The 27,781-nt window shown below is 33.0% G+C and overlaps 2 protein-coding genes across 2 annotated transcripts; one reads left to right on the plus strand and one right to left on the minus strand.

Moving 5' to 3' along the window:
* Positions 1–14,448: 14,448 nt before the first annotated feature.
* On the minus strand, positions 14,449–14,968 carry HELRODRAFT_166279 (hypothetical protein; the record flags this gene model as incomplete). Its single annotated transcript, XM_009033245.1, has 2 exons — positions 14,449–14,690; positions 14,857–14,968. The coding sequence occupies 2 exons, from the start codon at positions 14,966–14,968 to the stop codon at positions 14,449–14,451; spliced, it is 354 nt and encodes a 117-aa protein (XP_009031493.1).
* A 3,593-nt stretch (positions 14,969–18,561) lies between these two features.
* Positions 18,562–20,963, plus strand: HELRODRAFT_166280 (hypothetical protein; the record flags this gene model as incomplete). Its single annotated transcript, XM_009033246.1, has 3 exons — positions 18,562–18,645; positions 20,094–20,192; positions 20,748–20,963. The coding sequence occupies 3 exons, from the start codon at positions 18,562–18,564 to the stop codon at positions 20,961–20,963; spliced, it is 399 nt and encodes a 132-aa protein (XP_009031494.1).
* Positions 20,964–27,781: the final 6,818 nt, after the last annotated feature.

Below are 27,781 nucleotides of genomic sequence, written 5' to 3' on the forward strand. Positions count from 1 at the left end.
CTACAAACATATTAACGCCAAACATTTGGTAGAATTTATAGAATACTGTAAAAATTATGGTCTATTACCAACATTATATATATATATATAAATAAATGTGCATTATGTTGATGTATGTATACAAATTTATAATGAAAAAAAGTTTTAAAAGTAAGGAAGTTTCAGAGTTTGAAAGTTTCATCATAGAAACAAAAGCAAATCATATAATACCCTCTTCATCTCGTACAAAATACCTCGTTGTGTACCAGGTACACAGTACATATACATACCATACACAAGTGCATGTTTCAATTCAACCGCATCGTCCATTAATTAGCATGAATAACATTGCATTGAATTGAAAAGTTGAATTCAACTGCGATTGCAACAATAACTATCGCCGATCTAATTAACTAGGGTTTTCAACTCTCAGTGATGGTATTATTAAATAAATAAATGAGATGAAGGCAGTAATAATGCGATTAAAACTAACAACAACAACAACGTAACAAAACAACGTTGCATCAAAAAACACATTAAAAAAACATCAACAACACAACGAAACATCAACAACATCAAAAAAAGTCAATAACCGTAGCTGCAAGAAAGTAAGAAAATCATGACGCTGACGTGGAAAAAATTGCGAAATCTAATCATCATCCTGCTTCGTCATTATTGATCTTTTCTCACCCTTTTATCTCTCTTTCTCTCTCTCTTTCTCTCTCTCTTTCTCTCTCTCTTTCTTCTCCTTCTTTATCTCGATTTTTTTCTTTTTTCCTATCTCTCACCCTCTCTCTCTCTCTCTCTTTCTCTCTCTTTCTCTCTCTCTCTCTTTTACTTTTATCCAACTCTCGATGAACTTTCGTCAAGTAGCAATCAATAACACCAAAATCATAAACATAAACCATGAAAACCGTTAGCCTCCTTAACAATCGTCGTTGTCATCATCGTCATCATTATCGTCGTCGTCATCATTTTTGCCTCCATCATCATGATCATCAACAGCAGCATCATCATCATTGTCATTATCATCAGCAGATTATCATTATCGTCATCACGACATAAACAAAATACATTTGAAAAAAGGACCAACCAACCAATAAGCCAACAACAACAATCACAACAGCATAGAACCAAAGACATCAAATATTAATTTAATAAAAAATCCCTCGGCAGCATCCAGGTTAAAGTAAGTTAAGCCTGTGGCAAAATATTGCGCGCTATAAAAATAATAAAAAAATGGCAATGACAATAAATAATAAATTTATAACCGCGAGGTTTGCGTTGAGAAACATTCCGCTTTGCTGAACATCAATATTAAACCCTAAATATTTTAGTAGGTTTTATTTTATCTCCAAATTTTTATTTTTCAAGATGTTTTTTGTGGTCCTCAGGTTTCTTTTTATATTGTAATAATTTAGAGAAAATGTGGTTAACAGAAATATTTTTTTAAAAAGTTACAGAAAAAACTGAAAAAATGGCTAAGTAAGCTAAGTAAAAAAATATGCGAACTCTCTGAAATTAAACTAATCTGGATGGAGAAAGTTCTCAAGAGCTCTGTTTTTATTATTTTAGCTAATTAAATTAGTCAAACAAACACACCTGAAAATGTTATCAGACATACATATAACAGCATGCACAAACACACACAAACACAGAAACACACAAAATCACACATTCATATAAACGAGAATACAAAAAAGTTAAACACATAGTAAAACAACAAGTATAGTGTTATGTGTTTGCCTTGCTTCAAATTGCCGGTTGGCCCATCGGTATATAAGTGGAGGAAGTTTTTTGTGTGAGTATGTTTGTACTTTTGTTCGTATGTGTTTGTCTGTGTGTGTGTGTGTGTGTGTGTGTGTATAGCTATGTTATGTTTGTGTGTGTGTATGCGTGTGTGTGTGTGTGTGTATGTGTGCGTGTGTGTGTGTGTGTGCGTGTACGGGTATGTTTGTGAGGTTGTTTAAGTAGTTCCGAATGTTCGCAAAATTAGAAGCTGTTTATTTTTTCAAGCGCAAAATACTCTCTACACACATATATATATGTTGGTACCAAACATTCGGTAGAATTTATAGAATATTGTAAATATATATATATATATATATATATATATATATATATATATACGTGCGTGTCTTTGTATTTGTTTGAATGTTTTGTTTGTCTTGTGTGTATGTGTGTGTTTGTATGTGTGTGTGTGTGTGTGTGTGTACTAAAAGCTGCGTGTTAACCAACGATAACACAAAAATTGTACAACCTCCAGAATCTCATGCCTTTACAAGGGGCACTTAGCTTTTCATTGCTTACAAATCACCTAATTGAAGTTAACTTATAAATTACTTTGCGAATCTTATTAAACACTAACTTAATGTAATTTAATGTCACGTAACATTACTCAATGTAATGTAGTTTTACTTAATGTTGTGTAATTTTATTTAATGTTGTGTAATTCTGCTTAATGTAATGTAATTTTACTTAATGTAATGTCGGTGGATTGCAGGTGGTTAGTATTCAGAAAGTGTCTGGGTTGGTTGCTGGTAGCATTTAAACGATCATTCAGTTTATTTAACTGTAAGGTATATAGTTCAATTTCTGCATTTATTTCTTTAATTGAATTTTTATCTATCTCAAACTTTTTTTAAAAAATGAATATGAATAAACTTAGGTAAACAAAGAATTGATGAAGAAATAAATTTATTTATTTTTTTTTATCCCTCTCTCTCTCTCTCTCTCTCTCTCTCTCTCTCTACGTCTCTCTTTTTCTTCTTTTTGCTTCCTCTCTCTTCTTACTTTATCTTTTTTTGAGTTATTTGAAAAATTATATTTCAAAAAAAATTCTAAAGACATATTTCGATAATTCATAAAAATTTTCAAACGGGTTTGGCTTCTGGAAAGAGTTTGCAATTTTTTTTCATCATTTTTTTATGCTTCCCATTTAAGCAGAAGTGTGGGTGGAAAATGGAAATTTATTGTTCATGTTTTTTTATATCTATTTTCATTTCTATGTTTTATTTTATTTTACATGTGTATCACACCACACACACACACATACACACACACGCACACACACACACACATTGTGTGTGTAGTTTGTGTGGGGTGTTTGTATGTGTTTGTATTTGTATGTACTAACCGTTTTTTTAACTTTTATTGGTATGAATGGATGAACAAACAATTATATTTTAGCTCGCGTTTGAAATTTCTGGAAAATGTAAAATTTTCTAATGTTAAACATCCACAATTTTTTCATAAAATTCCACCATCTCGTCATAAAGTGACCATGAATGGTCAAGTTACGCGAAAACAACGGGAAATTGTGGATTCTTAAAGAATTTGTTTGTTTCAAGGGTGTTTAAAAGTAGAAATGATACATTAAAAGAATGATGACGACGAAGACTATGATGATGACGACACTGATAGAGTTAGTGATAACAATGATGATGGTGGTGGTGACAATGATAATGATGATGACGATGAAGATTATGAATGTGATGACGATGATGACAATTAAACAACACTCTGGCATATGATATTAGTAACGATTTTTTTAAATGTATTTTCCATACAATTCTTGCTAGTGTTTTTCGTGTTAAAAGTTGTTAAAAGTTAAAGAGTGTTTGTTTATGTGTTTATTTTTTTAAACTTGTGAGAAGTGTTTAATTATGTGTTTTTGTTTATGTGTGTTAATGTTTGTATGTGTAATAGGAACTGTGTAATAGATTTTAACCTTTTTAAACTTTAATAGATGTTTGTTTATGTGTTAGCGTTTGTATTTTAAAAAACATTTTTTGTGTGTCTGTCTGTTTGTTTATGCGTTTATGCTTTATAGATGTTTATTTATACATTCGTGTTCATTCAAGGGTGAATATGTTCGCCTGTGTATTTGAAGTTCGTTTCGTTCACTGCATTCAAAATTATTCAGATAGATAGGCCGATGATGATGATGGCGATGATGACGACGACGATGATGATGAAAATGATAATGATGATGCTGGGGATAAAGAAGCAATAAGAATGGTGATAACGGTGAGGATAACAATGAGTGAGCAGATGTTAACAAATAATATTGATCAGGTTAACGGTGATATTCATCACGCTTATAATAATAACGCTATAGCGGCTGGAATGGTGGAATAACGCTATATAATTAATTATTGTTATCTTGTTATATTTGTTATAATTAGATATAGTTATATATAGATTATATTGTCGGAATTTCATATATGGAAGTAGCAGGAGAAGCGAAGTTTATAGAGAGGTTTGAAGTGAAGTCGTAAATGTGATTTGTGAAATGTGATTAAACCTACTTGGGTTAGTTTGGTGTCTCTATTACTGTTGGTATTCAAATAAACGTTCAACAAAGTTTGTCTTTAAAGCAGTTGTGTTCATCTATCGGAAATCTTGAACTTACAGAATAACGATAACTTTAGACGATCGTTGGAAGCTACAACACTGGTGTTGGAAATATAGAGATCTTTTGAAGTCATAACATCGGCGTCTGTAACGAGCGTTAAAGTTTATAACAATAACATTGAAGAAGAAGAGGAGGAAAAAAAGAACATAATGAATAAATAAATAAATAATAATGATGATGATAATAATAACCATTTTTGTTATTATTGTTATGAATTTGATAGCGCTGTATGCATCTGTGTGCCTGCCTGTCGGCCGGGAATGGCGGGATAAATTAATGATAGCTGTGTTTCTAATACCTCCTTAAAATATAATGCTCTTGTTAACTTTTAGCAAAAAATTTAAAAAATTTTTCTGGAGAAAGGGAGAGGGAGAGAGCAAGAAAAACAGAGTAAGAGAGAGAGGGAAAGAGTTATTTCAAAATAATAGCAATTCGTTTAAGATATTGTAGCACGAAGAATCTATAAATTAAGAATGAAGTTGATGAATGGTAGTTTTGGTGGGTGTTGATAGTTCTTTTGATAGTTCCTTGAGATGTTTCATGTGAAATGTTTTTCGGATGGTGTTTGCAAAAATTGAGAGCTGGTGGAGATCATTCATATAGCGACCTATTAAACGTAGAACTCATCTGGAGTATGCGATGGAAAGTGTTAGACGACACGCACATATTTAGTCATTTTTTAAAATATTTGGTTATGTTGATGTGAAGAAAATTATGAATTCATTCATCCATTCGTTCACCCTTCCACTCATTCATTAATTCATTCATTTGTTTATTTGTTTATTCGTTCATTCATTCATTCATTCATTCATTCATTCATTCATTCATTCATTCATTCATTCATTCATTCATTCAATTCATTCATTCATTCATTCATTCATTCATTCATTCGTTCGTTCGTTCGTTCGTTCGTTCGTTTGTTTGTTCGTTCGTTCGTTCGTTCGTTCGTCATTATTTCACTCATTCATTTGATCCATCTTCATTGTAAACAAAAAAAATATTTCTGACATGTTGAAAAGAGGCACCCTCTCTTATTGAATTGTTGGGTGAATGAGCTGATTGATAGAACATGATGCTAAGATGAATGTTCCGTCTTTATTATATGTAACCCTCTTGCTTATTTGGACCGTTGTGGTTGTTGTTGCTGCTGCTGCTGTGGTTGTTGTTGTTGTTGTTGTTGTTGCTGTTGCTGTTTTTGTTGTGGTTGCTATTTTTGTTGTGGTTGCTGTTGTGGTTGTTGCTGCTGTTGTTGTTATACTGAAGGTTGACAGTTCTAAAATGTCAGTGTTATTATTTCTATATAAATATTAATAATGGATTTCAATCATAATAACAGAATAGAAGGAAGTGGTAGTAGCAGCAGTAGTAGTAGCAGCAGTAGCAGTATTAACAGCAGTAGCAACAGCAATAGTTGTTGTAACATACGGAACAATAGAATGACAATTAAGCAATTAAAAAATACTACAAGTAGTAGCATGGTAGTTGTAGCAGCTAGCAGCAGCAGTGGTAGCTACATAAACTGCAGTAGTAAACTGCAGCAATATTTAAATAGTAGTAGGTGGCAGTGTAGTAGTGGTAGAAACTGTAGTAGTAGCGGTATTAGTTTTACTAGAGTAGCATTCCAGTAGAGTGGAAAGGGCATTGCATAACCTGGCATCATCCAAGTAATGTGACGTAACATGTAACGACCTACATAGAATCGTTAAAATTCCACTGCTGCCGAGTTGTGTTTTTGTAATGTTGTTGTTGTTGGTGGTGGTGGTGTTTGTTGTTGCTGCTGTTTTTGTTGTTGATGTTGTTGTGGTTGGTGGGCTGTTGTGTTTTTGTGGTGATCATAATTTGGCAAAAGAATATAAAAATAATTTTACGAATTTTTCAAGTATACGACGTGCGTGTTTTCATTCATTGATCATCACATTAATGTGTCTGCTTGCTGAGTATGTAAAGCTTTTACTTGGAGGTTTGTATCAGATGACCAAGCAACATTTTTTCTCTAATCTTTGTTGTTTTTGTTGTTGTGATAACTGCTTGTTGTTGTTTGTTTTGTAGTTTCTGTGGTCGTTGTTGCTGTGGTTGTTGTAGCTGTGGTTGTTGTGGCTGTAGTTGTTGTGGCTGTGGTTGTTGTGGCTGTGGTTGTTGATGTTGGTTGTTGTTGATGAAAAAGCCAACGCATTACAAATCGACACACGTCGATTGCTGGAGTGGTTGAATTTGGCCTTTCATTTGTACACTTGGTCTATTTGTTTGTATGCATTTATTTGTTTGTATGTTTTGTTTGCATATGTATTTGTTTGTATGTTTTGTTTGTATGTTTTGTTTGTTTCTTAAAGTTTGTATAAGTTTGGTGGGTTTTTGATAATTGTATGACTAAATGTTTGTATGCAACTTCAGTTTTTGTATATATTAGTGTGTTTGAAGGTTTGTATGCTTAATGTGCATGTTTGTTCTTATTGTACGAGCTTGTATGTTAATATTTTTACGCTCAATGTCTTTGTTTGTATGCTTTCGTAATTAGTTGGTTTGTATGTTGAGTGGGTATGTGGCACTTGTGCTGAACGGTATGTGGTTGTTGGTAAGGATTGGTCTGCTCCTATTCCCATACATGTTTCCATGATCATTATTCCACTGTACAATATTTGTACGTGAGTGCGAATTTTATGCATAGCTGCCTTTTTATGCATTTGGAGATATATTTGCATTTTGTGTTTGTATTCATTAATACGTTTGTAATCATTGTGTGTTTGTATGCGTTCTATGTTTGTATACATTAATATGTTTCTATGCATTAATATGTTTGTATGCATCAATATGTTTGTATGCATCAATATGTTTGTATGCAACAATAGGCTTGTATGCAACAATGGGTATGTATGCAACAATATGTTTGTATGCATTTTGAGATTTGTACGCCCTAATATGTTTAAATGCATTGTTGTTAAGATATGAAATTATACAAATATTTATATGTATTACAGTGTTGAATTGATGCCGATCACATATCATTGCTGGCATTTCTGGATGTGAGTGCTGCTTACCGGATACAAATACAGATACAAATACAGATACAAATACAGATACAAACACAGATCAAATACAGATACAAAATGTTTGCGTGTTTGACCATGTTTTAATGCATTTTTGCATTGATGTGCATTAGTAGACAGATTGGTGTGCATGTTCTACCACTCCAAATTTTATAAACATGCTTGCTAATTTATGCATTTCAAGCACAGGATGCATTATTTGGTGTCGCAGATGTTTGTAAAGCGTTTGTATTTTATTGCAGCTATTATAAATTCATAATTGTCAATTTGTTTGAGAATATATAGAAAAACAAACAGACCCACATACATACATACATACATACATACATACATACATACATACATACATACATACATACATACATACATACATACATACATACATACATACATACATACATACATACATACATACATACATACATACATACATACATACATACATACATACATACATACATACATACATACATACATACATACATACATACATACATACATACATACATACATACATACATACATACATACATACATACATACATACATACATACATACATACATACATACATACATACATACATACATACATACATACATACATACATACATCTTATGTATTTCAGGAAAGCCAACAATTAAGTAAATTCGTTTCAGTGTATGTTTTCGAGAAATTTTTTAACATTTTTTCCAACTTGTGAAACAAAATAACGTGTTAATGATATTTTTCTCAACACATTTGATGTGGATCACTTCAATTTTGACACATTTCGGCAGTAATTTTTGATGAAATGAGATTATAATTGTCGGTATGTGTGTGTATGTATGTATGTATATATGTGTGTGCGTCTGTTAATGTTTTTGTGGGTGTGTGTGTGTGTGTTGGTGTACTTGTGTGTGCGTGTGTGTTTGTTCTTCCTCTCCATCAATTCATCACAATTTGCATCTAATTGTTTATTTAACCATTCCTCAACAAAACCACATTTGAAATTCACGCGCTTCTGAGTCGCAAGCACTCAAAAATATACCAAAAAAATATTTAAAACTAGACAGCATGTTGTTATCGTGTCATCATCCCTAAAAGGCCGAATTAGTGGATAGATGGATGGATTAAAGGATAAATGATCTGATAAAATATGAATGAAAAGATTATTGTAGATAGTTTTTTTTTGAGTTGCAAAGATTATTGTAGATAGTTTTTTTTTTTGAGTTGCAACCGCAGCAGAGAACCATTCATCTGCAATTATATTAGATGTGCACTTCCATACCGTCTCCCATTGTTTGGCAGATTTTTAAAAAAAATGTTAATCATTATCGTCATCATCATTATCATCATCATCGTCGTCGTCGTCATCATCATCACCATCATTGTCATCATCATCATCAATATCATCGTCATTATTGTCATCATCATCATCATCATTACAATCGATATTGTTGGCATTAATTTATACTAATTCCTTCAGGCTGCGTTACAAATCCGTCCATCGTTCTAATTTATCTAGCGCTTAATTCATTTCTACCATTTTCTTTTTTTTCCGAGATAAAAAAAATGTTGGAATTACTTTTTCTTTTTTAGAGAATAAAAATTTGTCGAAATGGCATTTTTGAAAACGCTACCTAGCGCGCCCTTAATGATGAATAATGATGCTAGTCTCCGCGATATGTATCCATCTGCAACTCTTCTATACTACAACACAAATTCTCAACCACATGTCATTATCTAACTGTTCAAATATGTGTGTGTGTATGTGTGTTTGTGTGCGTGTATGTGCGTGTTTGTTTATCTGTGTGTGTGTGTGTGTGTTTAGGATTGTTTGTTTGAAGTAGGCACGTGTGCATGTTAGCATCTCTGTAGCAATGCATGTTTGTGTGTGTGTATACATTTTTGTATGTATGAATACATGTATGTATGTGTGTATGTGTATAAACGAAATAGAAATGAGTGTGCTATGTATTTTTATGTATGAGTGCGTATATGCGTGTATGTATAGGATGTAATTATCCATGCTTTACTTGGGGGGAGAAACAACTGTAAACATTTTTTAATATTTACGACCAAATACACACATATAATCTTGCCCGCAATCATGCGCGGAAAACAACATCCACATCATCACACACAAAAACACACACAGACACAAAAACACACACACACCACACACAAACACATTAGGTATTTGCATACAATTGTTTGTTTGTGTGCGTGTTTGTGTGTCTGTCTGTGTATGTGTCTGTCTGTGTATGTGTATATGAGTGGTGTGTGTGTGTGTGTGTGTGTACATACATAAAACACTTTCTTGCAAGCATAATATTTCATATTTTCCAGTACAGAGAAGGACATGGGAATACATGGGAGATGATCAAATCAATTTCACGCAGGCTTAAATGTTCAAATTAACCCACGGACAATTTCTTATTTACTGACTTTGCTTGTTTTTGCTCAAAGCTGATCTTGCTGCTGCTGCTGCTGCTGCTGTTGCTGCTGTTATTGTCGTTTGTTGGTGTTGTTATTTCAAATGTTGTTGTAGTAAGTTTTCGTTATTTGTCATTGTGTTATTTAGCTGTTGTTGCAGAATGTTGATGACGCAGTTGTTGTTGTTGATATGAATTGTGTTGGTATAAATAATGTGGCATGTTGTTTTATTGTTGTAATTTGAATAATAGCGTCCAAACATGCAACAATTTTCATTGCAATCTTTCAATTTTGTTATTCTTCTGTAGTCCATTTTTGTTTTTTGCTCTGAGAACCAAGCGCACATCTGTTTTACAAATCGTGTCTTATTAGCTTAGTAGCGAATTAAACTGTTGCGTCAGACACTTCACCCACACGAAGAAAATATAAGTAGCAAGCCCGTGCACCTAATGGTAGTCTCAGTATTGCAGAGACCACATTCGAACCGTCTCAAATCGCGATGGCGTCGCAACTCGCAACACCCAGTGCATCTACCGTCTCAAGTAACTTGCCGACCGATCATTTACCGTCATTTGAAAAAAAAATCTATATTTGCTTTCGTTTTTACAAAATATTTTTATTTAACATCAGCGAAGGCGCAACGTGTGAAAACTTATTTAAGCAAGACTATCACAGAATATAACCTAAAATCGCTACCTTTTCAACCAGCTCAAAAACAACATCACCCCTTTGTCTCGTCAATGTTTTATATTTATAGCCCGGAAGTAGCTAAGTTATTATGATTTTTTTTTGGTAGATGTTAACAAATGTTTTTCATTTGTTGCTATGGCTACTCTATTGTGCCTTTATTGTTCATCTTTTGCCTGTTATTTTAGATTGTTTGACCTGTTAAAAAGAGTCATTTGTTGGTTTGTGTTTGACTGTGTTTGCCACGTACGGATCGTTAAAGTTTCATTACTTCCCAACTGGTTTTGATGTAGTTGTTCAGGTCTTGCTACGTTTGATATTTCGTAGTTGCTTCTGCTGCTGCTACTACTGCCACTGCTGTCGGTGGCTCGTTAATGTCTTTTGCTGTGTTGCGGAGTTTAATGTCTTCTAGTTGTTGCATTTCATTTCTTACTGGTTTATTTTTTTTTTAATTATTTTTTATTGCAGAAAATTTTAATGTTTTTTTTTTATTAATTTTTTTTGGTGCAAAAATTTTGGATATTAAATTTTCAACTTTTCAAGTGCATTAAAAAATTTCATTTCATTTCATTTTTAATTTACTCAGTTGGAGATTGCCGAGTTTATTGCAAGATTTTTCCAAGTAATACTCCATCTTGTTCATTCAACTGATATTAACCACTAGCACAACAACAACAACATTCAACAGCAGCCAACGCAACAACAACAGCTACAACAACAGCAAATACATCACATTCACATAACATTAAGACGCATAAATATAAATGGATAAACATTATTTAATTTAAAAAAATTTAAATAAATAATGAAATATATACTAACATTTTTAAATCCTTAATAAATAAATAAATACATACAACCATTTTGCAATAATCAAGTAGTTTACTTATATTTAAAAATACTTATTTATGTGGCGTGCTATCGTGTTTGCATGCGAGTATATGTATTTATGATCTTCTCTAATTGAAACTCCAGCTGTTTGCCATCCCTGTTCACGTTCACCGTTAAGTTTGTATGTATGCTTGTATGTATCTTTGTATCCTTGATTATCGTATCATATGTATCATTGTATGTACGCATCATTATATAACAGTATATATATAACAGTATCATTATATGTGTGTATGTAAGTATACGTGTGTGTGTGTGTGTGTGTGTGTGTATGTTTACGAGTGTGTGTGTGAGTGTGTGTGTCTGTGTGTGTGGCAAGTTGTGTTTAACTTTGTTTATTTATTTGTTCATTTTCCAGCTAACACAGCATGCAAACATACACGGAGAAGCAATCCATCAGGGAACTAATGAACGGAAGAGCGAGAGAATGAATGGCATGGATGAATGAATGAATAAAACACAGGCGAATCTTAATAAATCATGTTGGGAATGACAAATCCTGGCAAAGCAAATTGACGTAAATAATGATATGTGTGCTCTATATGAGCTTTCCATTTAATACATACATACATACACACATACATACACACATACATACATACCAACAAACAAAAATACACACATACATACATATAAACATATACCCAAATACCACTATAGATGTATCTATTTATTCGTAACTAGTTCCCCACGTGTAAACTTTCATGCCCTTCAGTCGACCAGCATTCCAAACAGACACATTTACATTTCGTCTCCCTTCTGATGTTTATCGCGCTGAAACGCAAGAATTCGTCGAACTTGCAAACAAATAGAATATTAAATGGAAAGATGTCGCCGGACCGATAACCCAAGACAAGCCAGTCCTTATATTCTTACTATAAATATTAACTGTTTCATATTTATACCACTATATATCATATTTATACCACTATATATCATATTTATACCACTGTATGTTTATGTAGATATTCCGTCTTTGTATATATATATATATATATAAATATAATATATATATATATATAAATATACAAAGAGAGTGAGAGTGAGAGAGAGACAATGACAAGGCTTAGACAATGCAATAGACATAATATGCAACCACCAATATTTCTTCATATATATATGTACTATTAAATATATATAAAAAGAGAGACAGGGAGAGAGAAAGAAAAAAAAGAGAGAAACAGAGAGAAAGAGAGAGAGAGAAAGAAAGAGAGAGAGAGACATAGACAAAAACATAATATGCACAGGCACACACTCATTTAGCGTTTTTTTTATCAATTTTGTTATATCATCACAATCTGATTTAGTAAACTGTCGCATAGTCACCGACGCATTTTTGTGCTTGTGCTAACAATATCCGTGTAACTATTGCGGTTTTAAATTTGCATTCTACTAATGTCAGTGCGTCTAAATGTTAGCCAAGAAAATTTATTTCTGACCTCTGGTCCTTTAACGTTTGTTCATTTGTTTAAATGAATTATTGAGAATTTAATTGAAATTGATGTGCTTCGCTTCTCATACTGCAAAACATTTCCATGGTCATCTATTTTATTCCAACAAATACATGGATCGAATTTTTTCAACGAAGGAAATAATTTTTCTCCCAATTTACAGCAAAGTCGAATTAGTTTTTTTTATGTTCTCTTCAAAGTATTTCCTTTTAATTTCCTGTAGAAGCTTCCAGAAATTATCAAACAAGACCGCAGATGTCAATTAACTTTCAAAAAAAGAGGAATTTTTGGACAAAAAAGATTTTCAATTTTTTAAAATATCAATTTAATTAAAAATCAGCTATTTATTCAAAACAATATAATTAAATTATATTATAAAATAATATAAAAACCGATAATATAATGAAATTATTTTAATTAATTTCAAATAAAAACTTCCAGATAGCCTGACGATGAATGTCTCACTGACCATGGACGAACAGGCAGTGGCCACGACGACCTTCACCTTGTTCGATTGCCGGGTTCACGTGAGGTCAGATTTTGAAAATTTTGCATTTTTGAGATTGAAGATTGTTTATGACTATTAGTTATTTTTTCATTATTTTAATTTTTATTGCATCTTAAACTTGGATCTTCACCTCTAGTTGTATAACGTATAAATTAACCACTTTTGTAAAAAATCTGCTTTTGAATGAATATAATCTTTTTCATGCCAGATCATGATGATAATTAAAACTACAAAGATAACAATTTACTTTTTCATAACATTACAAATAAAAACACAAATCTTGACAGACTCATTTCACGTATAACTGAATTCCCAAAAAAAAAATTGACAAAAATAGTTCTAATTGGCACTCGAACACTTCGCGTGGTTTCTGAAGCCAAATGGCGTCGTTAAAACTATTTTTTCTTCAACTTTATGTTAATACGGCTCATTAAATTAAATTTAATACTTTTTTCAAATTAACTAGCAGCACAACTTAATTCAATTTAAAAATCGTTAAAATAATCTAAATAGCAAACTTTGTCGTAATTAATTTACATTCGCCGTTAAAAATTTAATTAGCTTTTAGGTAAAATGTTCGCAAAACTGCCAGAGACGTGTTCATTTTTTAAATTTTAGTACCTAGGTACTATAGCGAAGAACTATGCTTGAAATAATAATGGTCATCTTATGTAACTAATCACTGTCTACGTCCAGCTGCAATTAACTGTCTCAGAAAATAAAATGATGAATGTGTCACAAAATTGCCTCACAACAACCTCGGCGGAAAATTATTATAAATAATGGCATTTTAATGTTATAAAGAGCAGATAGGCAGTGGCTTGTTTGGAATGATGCCATTATAACTAAAAATTCTCCACATCTAGTTAGAGGATGTATCTTAACCCTGAGATCGTTGTCATCAGAACCCAGAGCAGCTCATTGTTATTTATTCTCCGTTTCATCTTTTTATGTGATATTTCAATTTTTCTTCAAGGCATGAAACTCCGTATGATGTTTTATGTTTGATGTCTGCATGAGTTCCAAATTGATATCCCAAGAAGGGAAGTGATATTTATGATGTTGTAGCCTTGATGAGCTCGTATATTTTGTTCATCTGATATTTTGTTTTATGGCTGCAAATCGTTTCATCGTCGTCGAGTGCAGCCACGCGTCGCTCGCCACAAAATTTTGCACTTTTTGAATTATGCACGTACAATGCGTAATGTCGTGATTGATGTCTTCTGTTTTGTGATGCCATTTTTTTCAACTGTTGCCAGCCCAGTGGTTGTGTGGAGATGTCGTTGCTACTGCTGGCTGTTTCGTAAAATTTTGTCCCGTAAGTTTGTTTTTATAACGTTTGTAAAAAATTTTTAACCATTCACAATGGTTCATTCACATTCACATTTACATAATTTTTCCATAACATGGACTGCAGTAATGCAGCATTAACAAATCTTTTTTAATTTTATTGTAACCCGACCCGACATCATCGCATCGATTCGTGAGAGGTGTTCAGATTGCTCGTGGCATTCGCCTGGCTGCTCTGTGTGGCTCTGCATTCGTGTTGTATTGGCATTTGTTGATGTTGGCATGTAATGTTGGTGTTGATGTCAGGATGTAATGTCGATGTTAGCATGTATCGTTGATGTCAGCATGTAATGTTGATGTTAGCGTGTTTGTTGTTGTTAGTGTTAATTGTTGATGTTGTCTGGTAAGGGGTTTTATTGTTCTGTTTTTATATCCAAAAAAATGTAACTCGTACTATTTGTTCTTATTGAAAAATAAACAGATTTTTGTATTTAAAAAAACACAATCGAAAATATATTCTCACATTAAAGGAATCGTAAACAAGCAAAACAAGCCGTTTAATAACATTAACGTTCACTGTCTGTTGTAGGTAGGCACACTTGGATGATAATAAAAAAGACCATTTCAAATTTACGACCAAGCAAACCCAATAAATAAAACATTTCATATCGACTTGGAAAATTTTTCAATCAGTTCTTCCAAATTTTTTATTACAAAAAAATATCCAGTCATTGCAGTGCAGTAATAACCAATATCATCTAACCATAGAGCATTTATCTTTATATTTTCATGTTTTTAATAAATTTGTTCACATAAACACCTGAAATCGAGGGATTTTTGAATGTCATTGTGGAACTCTGAAGAGGTTAAACTTGCTAACTAGTTCATAACTAGATCAGCCGTCAAATAAAAATTTATTGAAAGTAACAAACAAAACATGATGACGACCCAACACTGCAGTAACATTAAAATCCGAAGAACTCAAACATTACCGTCGGCAAAATAGCACGCTATGGATTTTGTTTATTGAATTATGGTTGGGCGCCAGATTAGTAATTATTGGCATGGATTGAAAATGATTTAGCAGCCCAATAAAACTTAATAACCAGCAGTGCGAAGATTTACAAGCCAACTTGACATTAAATCCTAACCTCCGATCGTATCTCTCTAAAAATATTTCTTTATGTTTCTCTGTGTGTGTCTTTTTCTTTCTCTCTTTTTCTCTTTCTGTGTGTGTAGATGGGTGTGTAATGTGCATGTACGTACAGTTTGTGTGTGTGGAAGTAGGTTTGGGTTTGTTGGTGTGTCTGTCATGCCATGTTGTTCATTACTCACCAAAATCATCAAAAAAAAAATTCAATAAACAAAGTAATAACGTGCCTAAGTTTTTGCGTAAATGATACTTCGCCTGTCTGCGTGTGTATGTGTGCGTATGTGCCTACCTGCGTGTGTGTGTGTGTGTGTGTGCGTGCAAGCATTGTCAAACGTAAATATACATAAGTTAGCACGTGTGTGTATGCATGACATGTATGTCTGAAATGAGTAAATAAAGGTAATTTTGTCACGTAACTTACAATATGCGTGCGCGGTTATTTTCACTAATGTTGGCGTGTGCGCGTGTTAATGCATTACGTGAGTTTTGAAACGCATCAATCAATTGCATCAATGATGAGTCTGAAGAGTAAACTACAGTTCATGTTTTTTCCGTTGGTTCTTTGTGTACTGATACAAACCCTCCCTGAATATTCTGCCGAAACCAACTAAGAGACCGATAGATTAGTAGAAGGAAGTGCAAGCTGGCAATGTACGTTTTTAACATGCACGTGATGACAAATCTAAATATCTCATACGCTATGATGAGCTTGCAGTTAACATGGAGACAACAGTGTTTATGATGAACCGAGCTTCTGCTAAATTACCTAGATTGTGTGTGCTACACAACATGCGTGTGTGTAAGTTTGTGTGTGTGTGTGTAAGTGCGTGTGTGTGTGGTGTGTGTGTAGTTGTTATAAAGTACCGCTACATTTTTAAATTGTACCCCAAAAAAGTTGTCACACAGTTGAAGTTGTTTGATGTCTGCTTCTGTGTGTCATTGTGTGTCTATCCAATGCCTGTGTATGCCTGTGTGTGTTTTTTTTGCATTTTAAACGGTTGTAATTAATAACGTTTGCTATTGCAACAAATTCACTTCTCATTTCATTTCATTTTTATGTTATTTAAAAGTGGCAAATAATAAGCATGTAACAAAATTATTTTTAAATTGGGATGAAACCTGCTTATAAAGAACGCAATTAAACGAGGCATGTCTAATACAAACACACACACACACAACACACGCATGTCTAATACACACACACACACACACGTACTAAACAAAAAACTGGATTGAAAGTACGCAAACGCAAAGTGTACAAATGATACATGCGTATCGTGTAGGTCGTAATCTATGTACACATGTTGGCACATACCCGTGTCAGCGGCCATACAACTTATGACGCACTTATATTAATAATGCTCTGGACGTGATGCTATGTGCAATTTGTCTGTTTGTTTTATTTTGTCTGTCTTTGTGTGTGTGTGTGTGTGTGTGTGTGCGTGCGTGCGTGTGTGGTGTGTGTTTGTGTCGTTTTGCCAATGAATCAAAAATTTTTGTTATATCATGTCATTAAATGGTAAGTGTTAAATAATATAGAAATTATTCAACCAAATTTGTTCAATGCTTTGAAATCTGTCTAAAGTAAAAAGTAATGTAAAAAGTTTTTAAAATTTAAAATAAAAAATTATTTGAAATGCAGTTTGCAACGGATGTTACGAAATAGGCAATGTGATAAAAATGTTATAACTCAGATGGCACCGTCTCATCAATCGAAGTGATGAAGCACTACAAAAAAATTATTCAAATATTCGAACGCAGTACCCACATCTGCATCCACTGCATAACATATACGAAATATTTGCGAAATCTCTGGTAAACTGCAACAGTTGTAGTAACGTTTTATTAGTTTGGCAGTAATATTTGCAGCACACAGCAAACAATTAACTTGTAGCAGTAGAAGTAAAATGACAACACCTACCTACAACCTACTACCTAGTTACTCATGGTGCTACCAAATTTCCTTTGCTACTAGTCTAGTATTTCTGCTAGTAGTAATGACAGTTGTTCGTCTGCAATTGTTTATGTATGTAATCTTTATTGATGATCTGTGTGGCGAAGAGCACATGTGGCTGCTGGCCATTTGTTACCCTGCTGACATGATCACATTCAATTTATCTGCTTCTTTTAATTAAAAACAAACACATAAATGATTAGTTTTTTTTCTCCATTCGCCGGTTTTGTCTGCCTGCCTTTTTCAACTTTGTTTTTTGTTTGATTAATTAATTTGATGTTTTTAATGTTATAGTTTTTTTTTCATTAATTTTTAGTCAGCCAGTACAATTTAAAATATGAAGAACAAAAAGATTTTTGAAAATTTTATTGTAGTTTAGAATTTAAAGTCCACAACTTTAACTATTCAATATCCTATCAACTATAGATTTAATTCTACGTATATTTGTATTGTATTTGTAATGTATTTGTATTTGTTTTGTTTATATTTCATATAAAAATAAACGTCAAATGTATTAAAAATAAAACTTCAAAAACCTTGAAACGAATAAACTTCAATTTGCAGACATCGATGACGTTGAAGATAACGTCACTCATCTGGCTTGTAGGCAGATGACAAACGTTGAATCATTAAGCCATTTCATCACATCACATCACCATGTAACATCACCGTATCACTTACACCACCTTACTTCACCACATTCTATCGTTTCCATACCACCATAAATCCCATCCAGTTGTTTTTCCTGTCTAACAAGCGAACATGCATGCATGTGGTGTATTGCCCATAATCTCTGTCTACCTGCCAACAGGACTGGGTGTCTCAACGATGTCACTCGCACCTCACACAAAACGGTTAGTGCAATTCAAATACAAATAAATACCGCAAAAAATACAATACAAAGACAGTATAATACAATACAAATACATTACAAATACAATACAAATACAAAGGTACAATTATGAAACAAAACAATTTTAAATTTGAATACAAACTTCGTTTTCTTTTAAATGGAATTTAGAGGTATTTGCTTGAGTTTCTTGCTTAACTTGATTTGTATGTCCATGTGTATACCGTAGTTCTGAACATTCGAAAAATAATTTTTTAAATTATTTTAGTTTTTGATTGGCAAATGAATTACACAGAAGTATACACGTTCATACAAATATTTTAAATCATCTTCTTCAACGTCATCATCGATTGCTATGATTTTACAAGAATATTGACTTAGGCTGACTTCTAAAGATTGAACATTGGATATGATGTTTGGATACGAGTCAGGTTTGCGTTATACCAACGTGCATACATTGCATGCTAAGAAAAATTATTTATTCTAGAATTTATAAAACAAAACAAAATTTACATTCAGTATTTATCTATCTCGTTGAAAGTGTTGTCGGTATATAATTCTTACCTGAAAAACACCTTAATAAATAAATGAACTATAAACTATGCAGACAGCACATACATGTTTCAGATTGTATCAGACTATCAATACACTATTTTGCTGTCAATACATACATCATGCCCAGTCATCATTTGTATTCAGCACAAACACTCCATAAATGTTTGTAGGTTTCCATCATTGTTTACGTTTATGTACGTGTGTATAAACTTCGTGCAGGTGTGATTTGTCTGTGTGTATGTGTTTGTGTGTGTTTGTATGTTTGTGTTTGTTTGTATGTTGGTTTGTTTGGTATGACGTGCGTTTATATCGCTCTTATCGGAAAGGTAACGTGTTCTCTGTGCTGTGAAATGAGATTTTCTTCATTTCATTGTCACAAATTTTTTTTTCACGTTATATTTTCAATTTCATTCTTTTCATGTTTCCCATGAGATTTGGAAAGAAAAAACTTCCATCTTCAACAATAATAATTTTCATTAAAATTTGATGAGGCTCATATAAGTGGATTTTCATTCTTCATCTGAAGTTGCAATAACTTATTCACGCGGGAGTGAAAATGAACTTTCGCTAACAAGAAAAAAAATTTCATCACACTCTGTTACTGCAAGTGATTTTTAATTTAGCGAGATGTGATGTGATATTTATTGAAAATTAAACCGCTATCTGATTCCTCTAATTTCCAGCTATTAAAGATGTATGCATTGGTTTCCCCCACAACACCTGCTACTCCAGCACACAGCATCATCGTCTTCTGCCACCATTCATTCAACACGTTTCTGGGTTTTTTTACTTTTTCTCGTTTTTTTCCCTACGTTAATGTTTCGTAGTTAATTATAATTAGAAAATTTTTTTATTCTACAAATTGAAATTCGAGAAATATTTTTATCTTAAACTCAGAATCTAATCTTGTACCTGCCTGATCAAACGAGAGTTTTAATACTGTTTCCAGACACTGTTTCTTTGGTCAAAAAACAAAAATTTGCCTTAGCTCACAAAGTTAGATAACTAAATTAACCCATCCCTAGTTAATTATTCAAACGATCAGTTTAACATTATCCAACTAAATTTAGCAAATAAAACAAAATTTATATTGAAAATTACAGGCAGTTGCACATGCATTATTCAGGCTGGCATAGGATGAGAAATGAAAGAAATTAAAACCTTGCAAAGAACATTAAATTGTCCAAATAATTCAGGGATGAAATAGCGTGTGCATGCAGTTGTGTGCTGGAGCATGTCAAATATTCCATATACAAACATAAATTTTATTTCTCAATTTCTTTACTTACATCGCTTTTCGTTACGAGCATGCAAGCACCTGTGTGTTTGTTATGTTTACTGAATAGACGAAATATATATAATATATAATATGTGTGTTTGTGTGTGTGTATTAGGTACGTATGTGTGGGTATTTTTCTTGTTTGCTCGTGTGTTCACTAATTTAAGCCTGCATGTTTTAATGTGCTTGAAAGAAAAAACTTTTTAGTCTAACTTGTTCATTTGTTTGGTCACTTGAAATAATGATTGTCCTGCTTATCGATAAATTTTAAGAGCGGTTATGACATAAATAATGAAGTACAGCAAGAACATATGCTTCATAAATCACAATACTTCAATCCCATAGAGCATGCCATACAGCACACCAACACATGCACAAACATAGAAGGAACCAAGGACACGAACATGGCAGAAAAATGTAGAACTGCAGAGCAGTGGAAAAATTTGTATGGCCCTCTAATGCATATCTCCAGCCAGTCATGCATATAATCATCCATGCTAAAAAGGACGACTTTAATATCAGTCATTATTTCTACATAAAAAATCTTCATTCAACTAAAAATTATACCAAGGAACGTGACTTTCTGCGTGGGTTTGATTAAATTTACTGTTGGACTAGAAAGAAATAAAACACTCAACCGGACGCATGTATACAAAATGTATTAGAAGCATGAACAAATAGCCAATCTGGTTAGAAGTTTTTTCAAAAACTCAAAAAAAAACAGCCAGTCATTCTTTACGCAAACAAAAAATAAACCGGTGCAACGCTTAGAAACATCAGCAATTCGAATGACGTACTCACAAACAAACGAATGAGCGGGCATCTGAAGAGAAAGTTCTGAACTCCTAGAGGCATAAACAATTTATTTGTACTTCTGCCGAACAAGGCAATAACATAAAAGATATTTTATTTCAACTTGAACGGGGTAGGTACGATGTACAGCGACCCTCCCACGAAACATTTGATGACGTCAATAAATATTTACATTACGTAGACAATATAAATATGAAATATAAATAAATATGTACGTAAATAAATAAATAAAATGTATAGCATCTATTTAAACATGTTGACATGGCGACAAAGTCTGTCAAATTACTGAACCATTAATGAGATGTTTAATTAAAAGGCGTTATATAAATTTTCATAATGATACAAATAATCATTATGATCTGTTTTATAAATTCTTTTGAGTTTCAAAAAACTGATATGATAACAAACAACCAATGGCATAAAACAATCTCGACAAATTTATAATACAAATAATACTTTTAAACATTTTTCATTGTCAATGACACATAGTCAACTAACCAAAAGGCCACGCTTTGATAAACACGTAAATTATATTTGTTTATGCGAATATAAAAATGTAATAAATTTTCAGAGATTTATAACATTCATAAAAATATTTTTACATATAGAAGAAACATATAGAAGAACAAACATGTATGAACATCCGCATCGCTAGCATGGATAACTAATTTATCTAGTTGTATGCATAATTTTTACTTATGAACTTGATACAGTAATTGACTTGCTAGGTAGAAATTTATTTATTTAGCAATGAGGTATAGAGGTTCAGTGCAGAGAAAGAAATACTTCCAGGAAAAAGTATTTTTTTATTTTGCCAATGGCTTCTTGAAAAAACAATTTTATTTTTTCTCACCATTTTTTTCTAATTTATTTTTTTATGTTTTTTATTTTTTCATTAACATTTTTTTTAGCATCTACATCAAAAACTCTATTTATTTGTCTAGGTGTATATATCTACCGTCCTTTCATTCATTCGTTCGTTCGTTCGTTCGTTCGTTCGTCGTTCGTTCGTTCGTGTATATATCTACCGTCCTTTCATTCATTCATTCGTTCGTTCGTCGTTCGTTCGTTCATTCATTCATTCATTCATTCATTTATCTATCAATCAATCTACCTATCTATTTATCTGTTTTTTCTTATCCATAAATCTTTTTTTTCTATTTTTCTGTATCTATTGTTCTATTTCTGTTTTTCATTTTTTTCTCCTATACGCCAACATCAATCGTTCTCTCTCTTTTTCTCAATCTCTCACATTAACAAGCCTGCCCTCAATTTTATCGCACTCTCTCTCCTTCACGCTTCACGAACATCGGACACAGTAATGAAAAGGTTCCCCGGAGGTTTTGCACATAAAACAAGATGTCCCTTCATCATTCCTTCATTCTATCATTCTTTTATTTGTGTATATTTTTTCATTTTCTTCTTTATACCACAATTCTTTTATTCCATCAGCTGTGTTTTCAGCTTTCTCTATTAGATTTTTATTATTTTTTTCATCTTGTCATTTTTTTCGTCAATTTGTCCACTTCAGGATACTTTCACGCTGATATAATTTTTTCTTCGTTTTTCCAAACATTAGCAAACTCTGAAATGATCAAAAATGGCTATTTTCATCAGCCCATTTTAAATTTAATTATCATTATTATGTTAGTTACTTTGGGAATTGAGAACCAATGGAACTCTTACACTAACGCATGTACGCACGCTTCACATAGATGTTGGTTGTTATATCTTAACATTTTACAAGTTAGTCTCTATGCGTTGGATTCACAATCTTCTGAGGTACAAAAAACACACACACGGAATACTCTTTAACACACATACACATAGATTTTTGGTATTTCTCAGTCATATATATGTGTAATTTAGAATAAAAAATTTTACTTTTATTAGCATTTTGTTCGTAAGCTTTGACCTCCATAACTATTTCCTGTTTTTATTATTCAATATTGCTTCATTTTTAACCTCACTTAATTCTTTTAATTGGAGTTTTGTGATGAGTGATTTGAACAATGTGAATATAAACATTCTATACAGCGAGTTTATTTGATTTGCAAAAATTCATTCAGAAATTTGGCATTTAGGAATATGTATTAAAAATTATTTCTGCTAGAAGTGAAAAAAATTTAAGTGGCCAGTTTTTGTTTGCTAAATTATTCACTTTGTTATTTTTTTCTTGAAAATTTTTAATAAAAGTTGCTAAAATACTTTCATTTGCTAAAACTAAGTTTGGCAAGCATTGCAAACTTTTTCCAACAACTTCACTTGGCGTCAGTTGGCTGTAAATTATTGCTGAACACTTGCAATTTAACATTTGATGGTCAACAATTGGGCTCCAATATTGTTTGTTCCTCTTTTTGTTTTTCAACATACAGTTAACGTTCATCAAGAAGCATTTGCTGTTCAACCGTCTACGTTAATTGCTTGTTGTTAACATTCCTGCTAACTTTTCCCATGAAGAGTTTCAACATTTTGTGAACATTTGCTGCTCGACTGTTCGTTCACAGAACTGGTTCGTCCACAGAACTGGCTCGTCCACTCGTATCATTCAATGTTAGCCACTGTTTGGACGGTGTCACAGTTCAATATTTGTTTCTCAATGTGTTATTGACAATATGTGTGACTGTATTCTTTAATAAATGATTCCAAAGCTAACGGGACTAGGTAGGCATCTAGCAAGGATTGCTATTTAACTCTACACGATCAACATCCTCACATCAAGAATTTCTTCTCCAGAATGGAATTAAAAGATTAATTGAACGTTGGACCTCACCTTAAATTTGACATTTATTGTCTAAATCAAATTGTATGGACAGCCACTAATTGCAGGTTGCTGCGTTTAAGCGCTCTACCCTTCTATGCTAATATTCTTTCTTTACGGCTTTTTCATCGCTACATAGTTGAGTAGAATATTAAAAGTAAAATAATTACTTTACAATCTGAAGTCTCTCTTGAATTATTTATTACACCTAATCACATTTTATGATTGCACCAACATTCATAGCATCGTAGTTCGTACAATACACACACACGCACGCACACACAAGCACATACACGCACACAAACACACATACACACACGCGCACACGCACAAGGATTACGTAAACACGTCCGCGAAATAACGCAACTGCATCTGATTTTTATCAGTTAAGATGTAAAATTGTTTCTTTTTTGAATTATGCTTTGGCAAATTTATACGTATGAAAATCAAATGTTACTCGCGTTCATATACGCTGACTCATAAATTCATAATTTTTATATCATACGTATATACAATATACGTATATATATATATATATCATTGCGTGTATGTAAAAATACATATCCATGTGTGCGTGCGTGTATGCCTGTAGCGTATGTGTAACAACAAATTCAAACACGTCTTAAAAACAAATTTACAAGCTCAGATTCTAATGCGGAAATGCTCGCTGCAAATACAATAATGAAAAATCAAACGAAACGCTCCTAAAAACAGAAAATCAGACACGAAAGACACACAGTCAAACATGTCTAAAAAATGAACAACCAGACAAGACACATTCACTTACTCACACACAAACGCACGCACACACACACACACACTTGACAGCTCTCTCTTACTTGCATGCATGGATATAAAAGCGAATGAATGCCAGGATTATGGCGACGTTTACGATGATAACATTGATTTTTAGGGCACTCAATCTAATTAGGGCTTCTCAGAATCCCACTATAATAAATTAATCCCATCCTGTTTGATCCCATTAGAAACGCACGTGGGACACTGTTGAATTGTCTTACAGTGCACGAGACTTTAAATACTATGTAGATGTTTTTTTTAGCTTTTAACCCATCTGTGAGGAATTTTTTCCTCTATTTTTTGCAGAGACATAAAAATAAAACATCATCATCGCAAATGAAAACACTATTATTCAGATGAACGAAAAGAACTTACTATCCAAGTGTCCTTACGTTAAACTTCTCAACTCCAACAACGTCAACATGGAAGACGTGATGGGTGGCGCTGACATCCACAGTCACAAAATCCACATCGCTAACGACATCAGCGATACCAAGAAAGCCATCAACAACATCAGCGTTGGCAGCGTTCCAAATTTTGTCTCGGCAGCAATTAACGCAGCTTCTCGAACGAACCACGTGTTAGTTCTGGCGGGAATGAACTTCCAAGCGAGATTTCAAATCATAAATCACCAGGTTGTTCGTAATAACTACGTTGTAAATTGTGTTAACAGAGTTTTCTTTTGACTTACGTTGTAAAACTGTTTTTGATACTTTTAAAATGTTTATTGATGCTGTTGATGTTAGCTCTATGATGTTTGGTAATGTTTATAATGCAGCCCATCATTAAAACCGCTGCCAGTGTTTTTATGCGTCAAAAAAAATTTATTGAAATCGTCGAAATTTTTTTTGAAGTGGTGAGTGGTGACGGGGCAATGGCAGACATTGTCCCCAACGTGTTTCACCAATTATATCATCAAAATCGTCACCTGTGACGTCATCAAATTGCTATCGATGACGTCAGAGATTTATGACGTGCGTCAATTTACTTCGTAACTGACGTAATTTGCGCTTCGACGCAGTTGTTGACGTTGATTACGTTCGAATTTATGTGGCCACCGTAATGTATTTATTGTCGTTGTCGTTTCCGATTTTACTTACGTTTTTGTTTACCCTGTTTGTTATTGTTGTTAGTACAATACTGAACTTTAAACTTAAACTCCCGAAAGGTCATCACGATGATAATACAAAACAATAGCGTAAAATGAAAAACTTTACGCTGTGCACAGTTCGAAGCGTGAAGACGATAGATGTATCAACTTTCGTCGCATGGGTACTCCGCTGGAACAATGCATTCACTCAACAAGCGAGGGATCTTCACGCATTTGAACGCAGCCACTGGCAGACGGGCACTTTACCACTACGCCATGCCATCGTTCATATGCATAACGTAAATAATAGCATGATATAAGAAGTAAACCAGTTGAAACAATTTTGATTTATTCATCACTATTTCAACTTCCGTAGCCATTCCAAAAAGATTTCAAGTGCTTGTACGTACTGGCGAACAAAATAATAGAAGTGGACGCAACGATGGATGACGCCAGTGATGTTGGTCAAGAAGATGTAGGCGACTATCATCATCATCACCATCGCCATCATCTTCATCACAATCATCACCAACATCGCGATCGTCATCGTAACAATGGTGACGAAGAAATTGGTGCTGTTGAAATGAACGATGATGATGACCGTACAAAAACAGTCGCAACTTGCCAGGCCGTCATCGTGAGTTCATTTTTTATTTGGTCATCTAAGAAAGCTTTTTATTATCTATTAATAATTACGTCCAGCAAATAATTAATTTAAAAATAACTAACTGCAAAAAGTTATCTGCACATAGAAACATTCTCGAACAGTTTATTTAATTAAAATTGATTAATTACTAAAAAATGAATTAAAAAAAAACCAAAACTTCAGTGAAGACTTCATTGACTGAATTCATTTGCAGGCAGAGTGATCTCCGCCTATCACATACGATGTGTGTGATGCTTTGATTCACGTGTATTTGCGTACACTATGTCTGTCTGTTGCTGGTGCATTGAGAAAATATATTAACCAGAAAATATACAATACGACTGACTTTAACAAATGCACGTTCCAGTTTAGCTATTCCAGCCACTCTCATCCCACCATGCACATTCCTATTCTGTTGGCATGGAAACGATCGAATTATGGCGGGGAAACCAAGGTCGCAGGGCTCAAACATGGCGAAAAATTTACAAAGAAGAACAGATTTAACTACCGCATCTACCACAAACACAACAGGGTATCCAATGGCGTCACAAATGACGTCACCAACGACTCTAACAACAGAACCACAAATGAAATCCTCAGTACTAACCATAGCCTCATTTTTACGCTAAACGATATCAATAATGGTTACAATAATAACAACAACAATGATGATATTATCAACGTTGATAATAATTTTATTTATAAAAACGACGTAAACAGGCATATAAACAACAACATACACAACAACATACACAACAACATAAACAACAACATACACAACAACATAAACAACAACATACACAACATAAACAACAACATACACAACATACACAACAAAAACTACAACATACACAACACAAACTTGGATGACTTCAAATATACTCGAGATCATCATATCCTGGATGATCTAAGCACGTCACAAGGTCATTATTTTCTTATTCCATCTATTTTGTCTATTTTGTTCGAATATTTTACCATAAAACTAATGAAATAAAAGTTAAATTAATAAAATTTATTTTTGAAACCTATATTTTATTCAAACATTAATGAAATCTATATTTCATTCAAACACTCAAGTACAAAACTACCATTTTGATTTAGTTGTTTACCAACAATTTCAAACGTCATATTAAAAACGAAAAACCTAAATAAAATGAGGTAAACAAAATAAATTTAAATGTAAACATAATACATTTTT

This window comes from Helobdella robusta (assembly GCF_000326865.2).
Source record: "Helobdella robusta unplaced genomic scaffold HELROscaffold_9, whole genome shotgun sequence".
Taxonomy (NCBI): Eukaryota; Metazoa; Annelida; class Clitellata; order Rhynchobdellida; family Glossiphoniidae; genus Helobdella; species Helobdella robusta.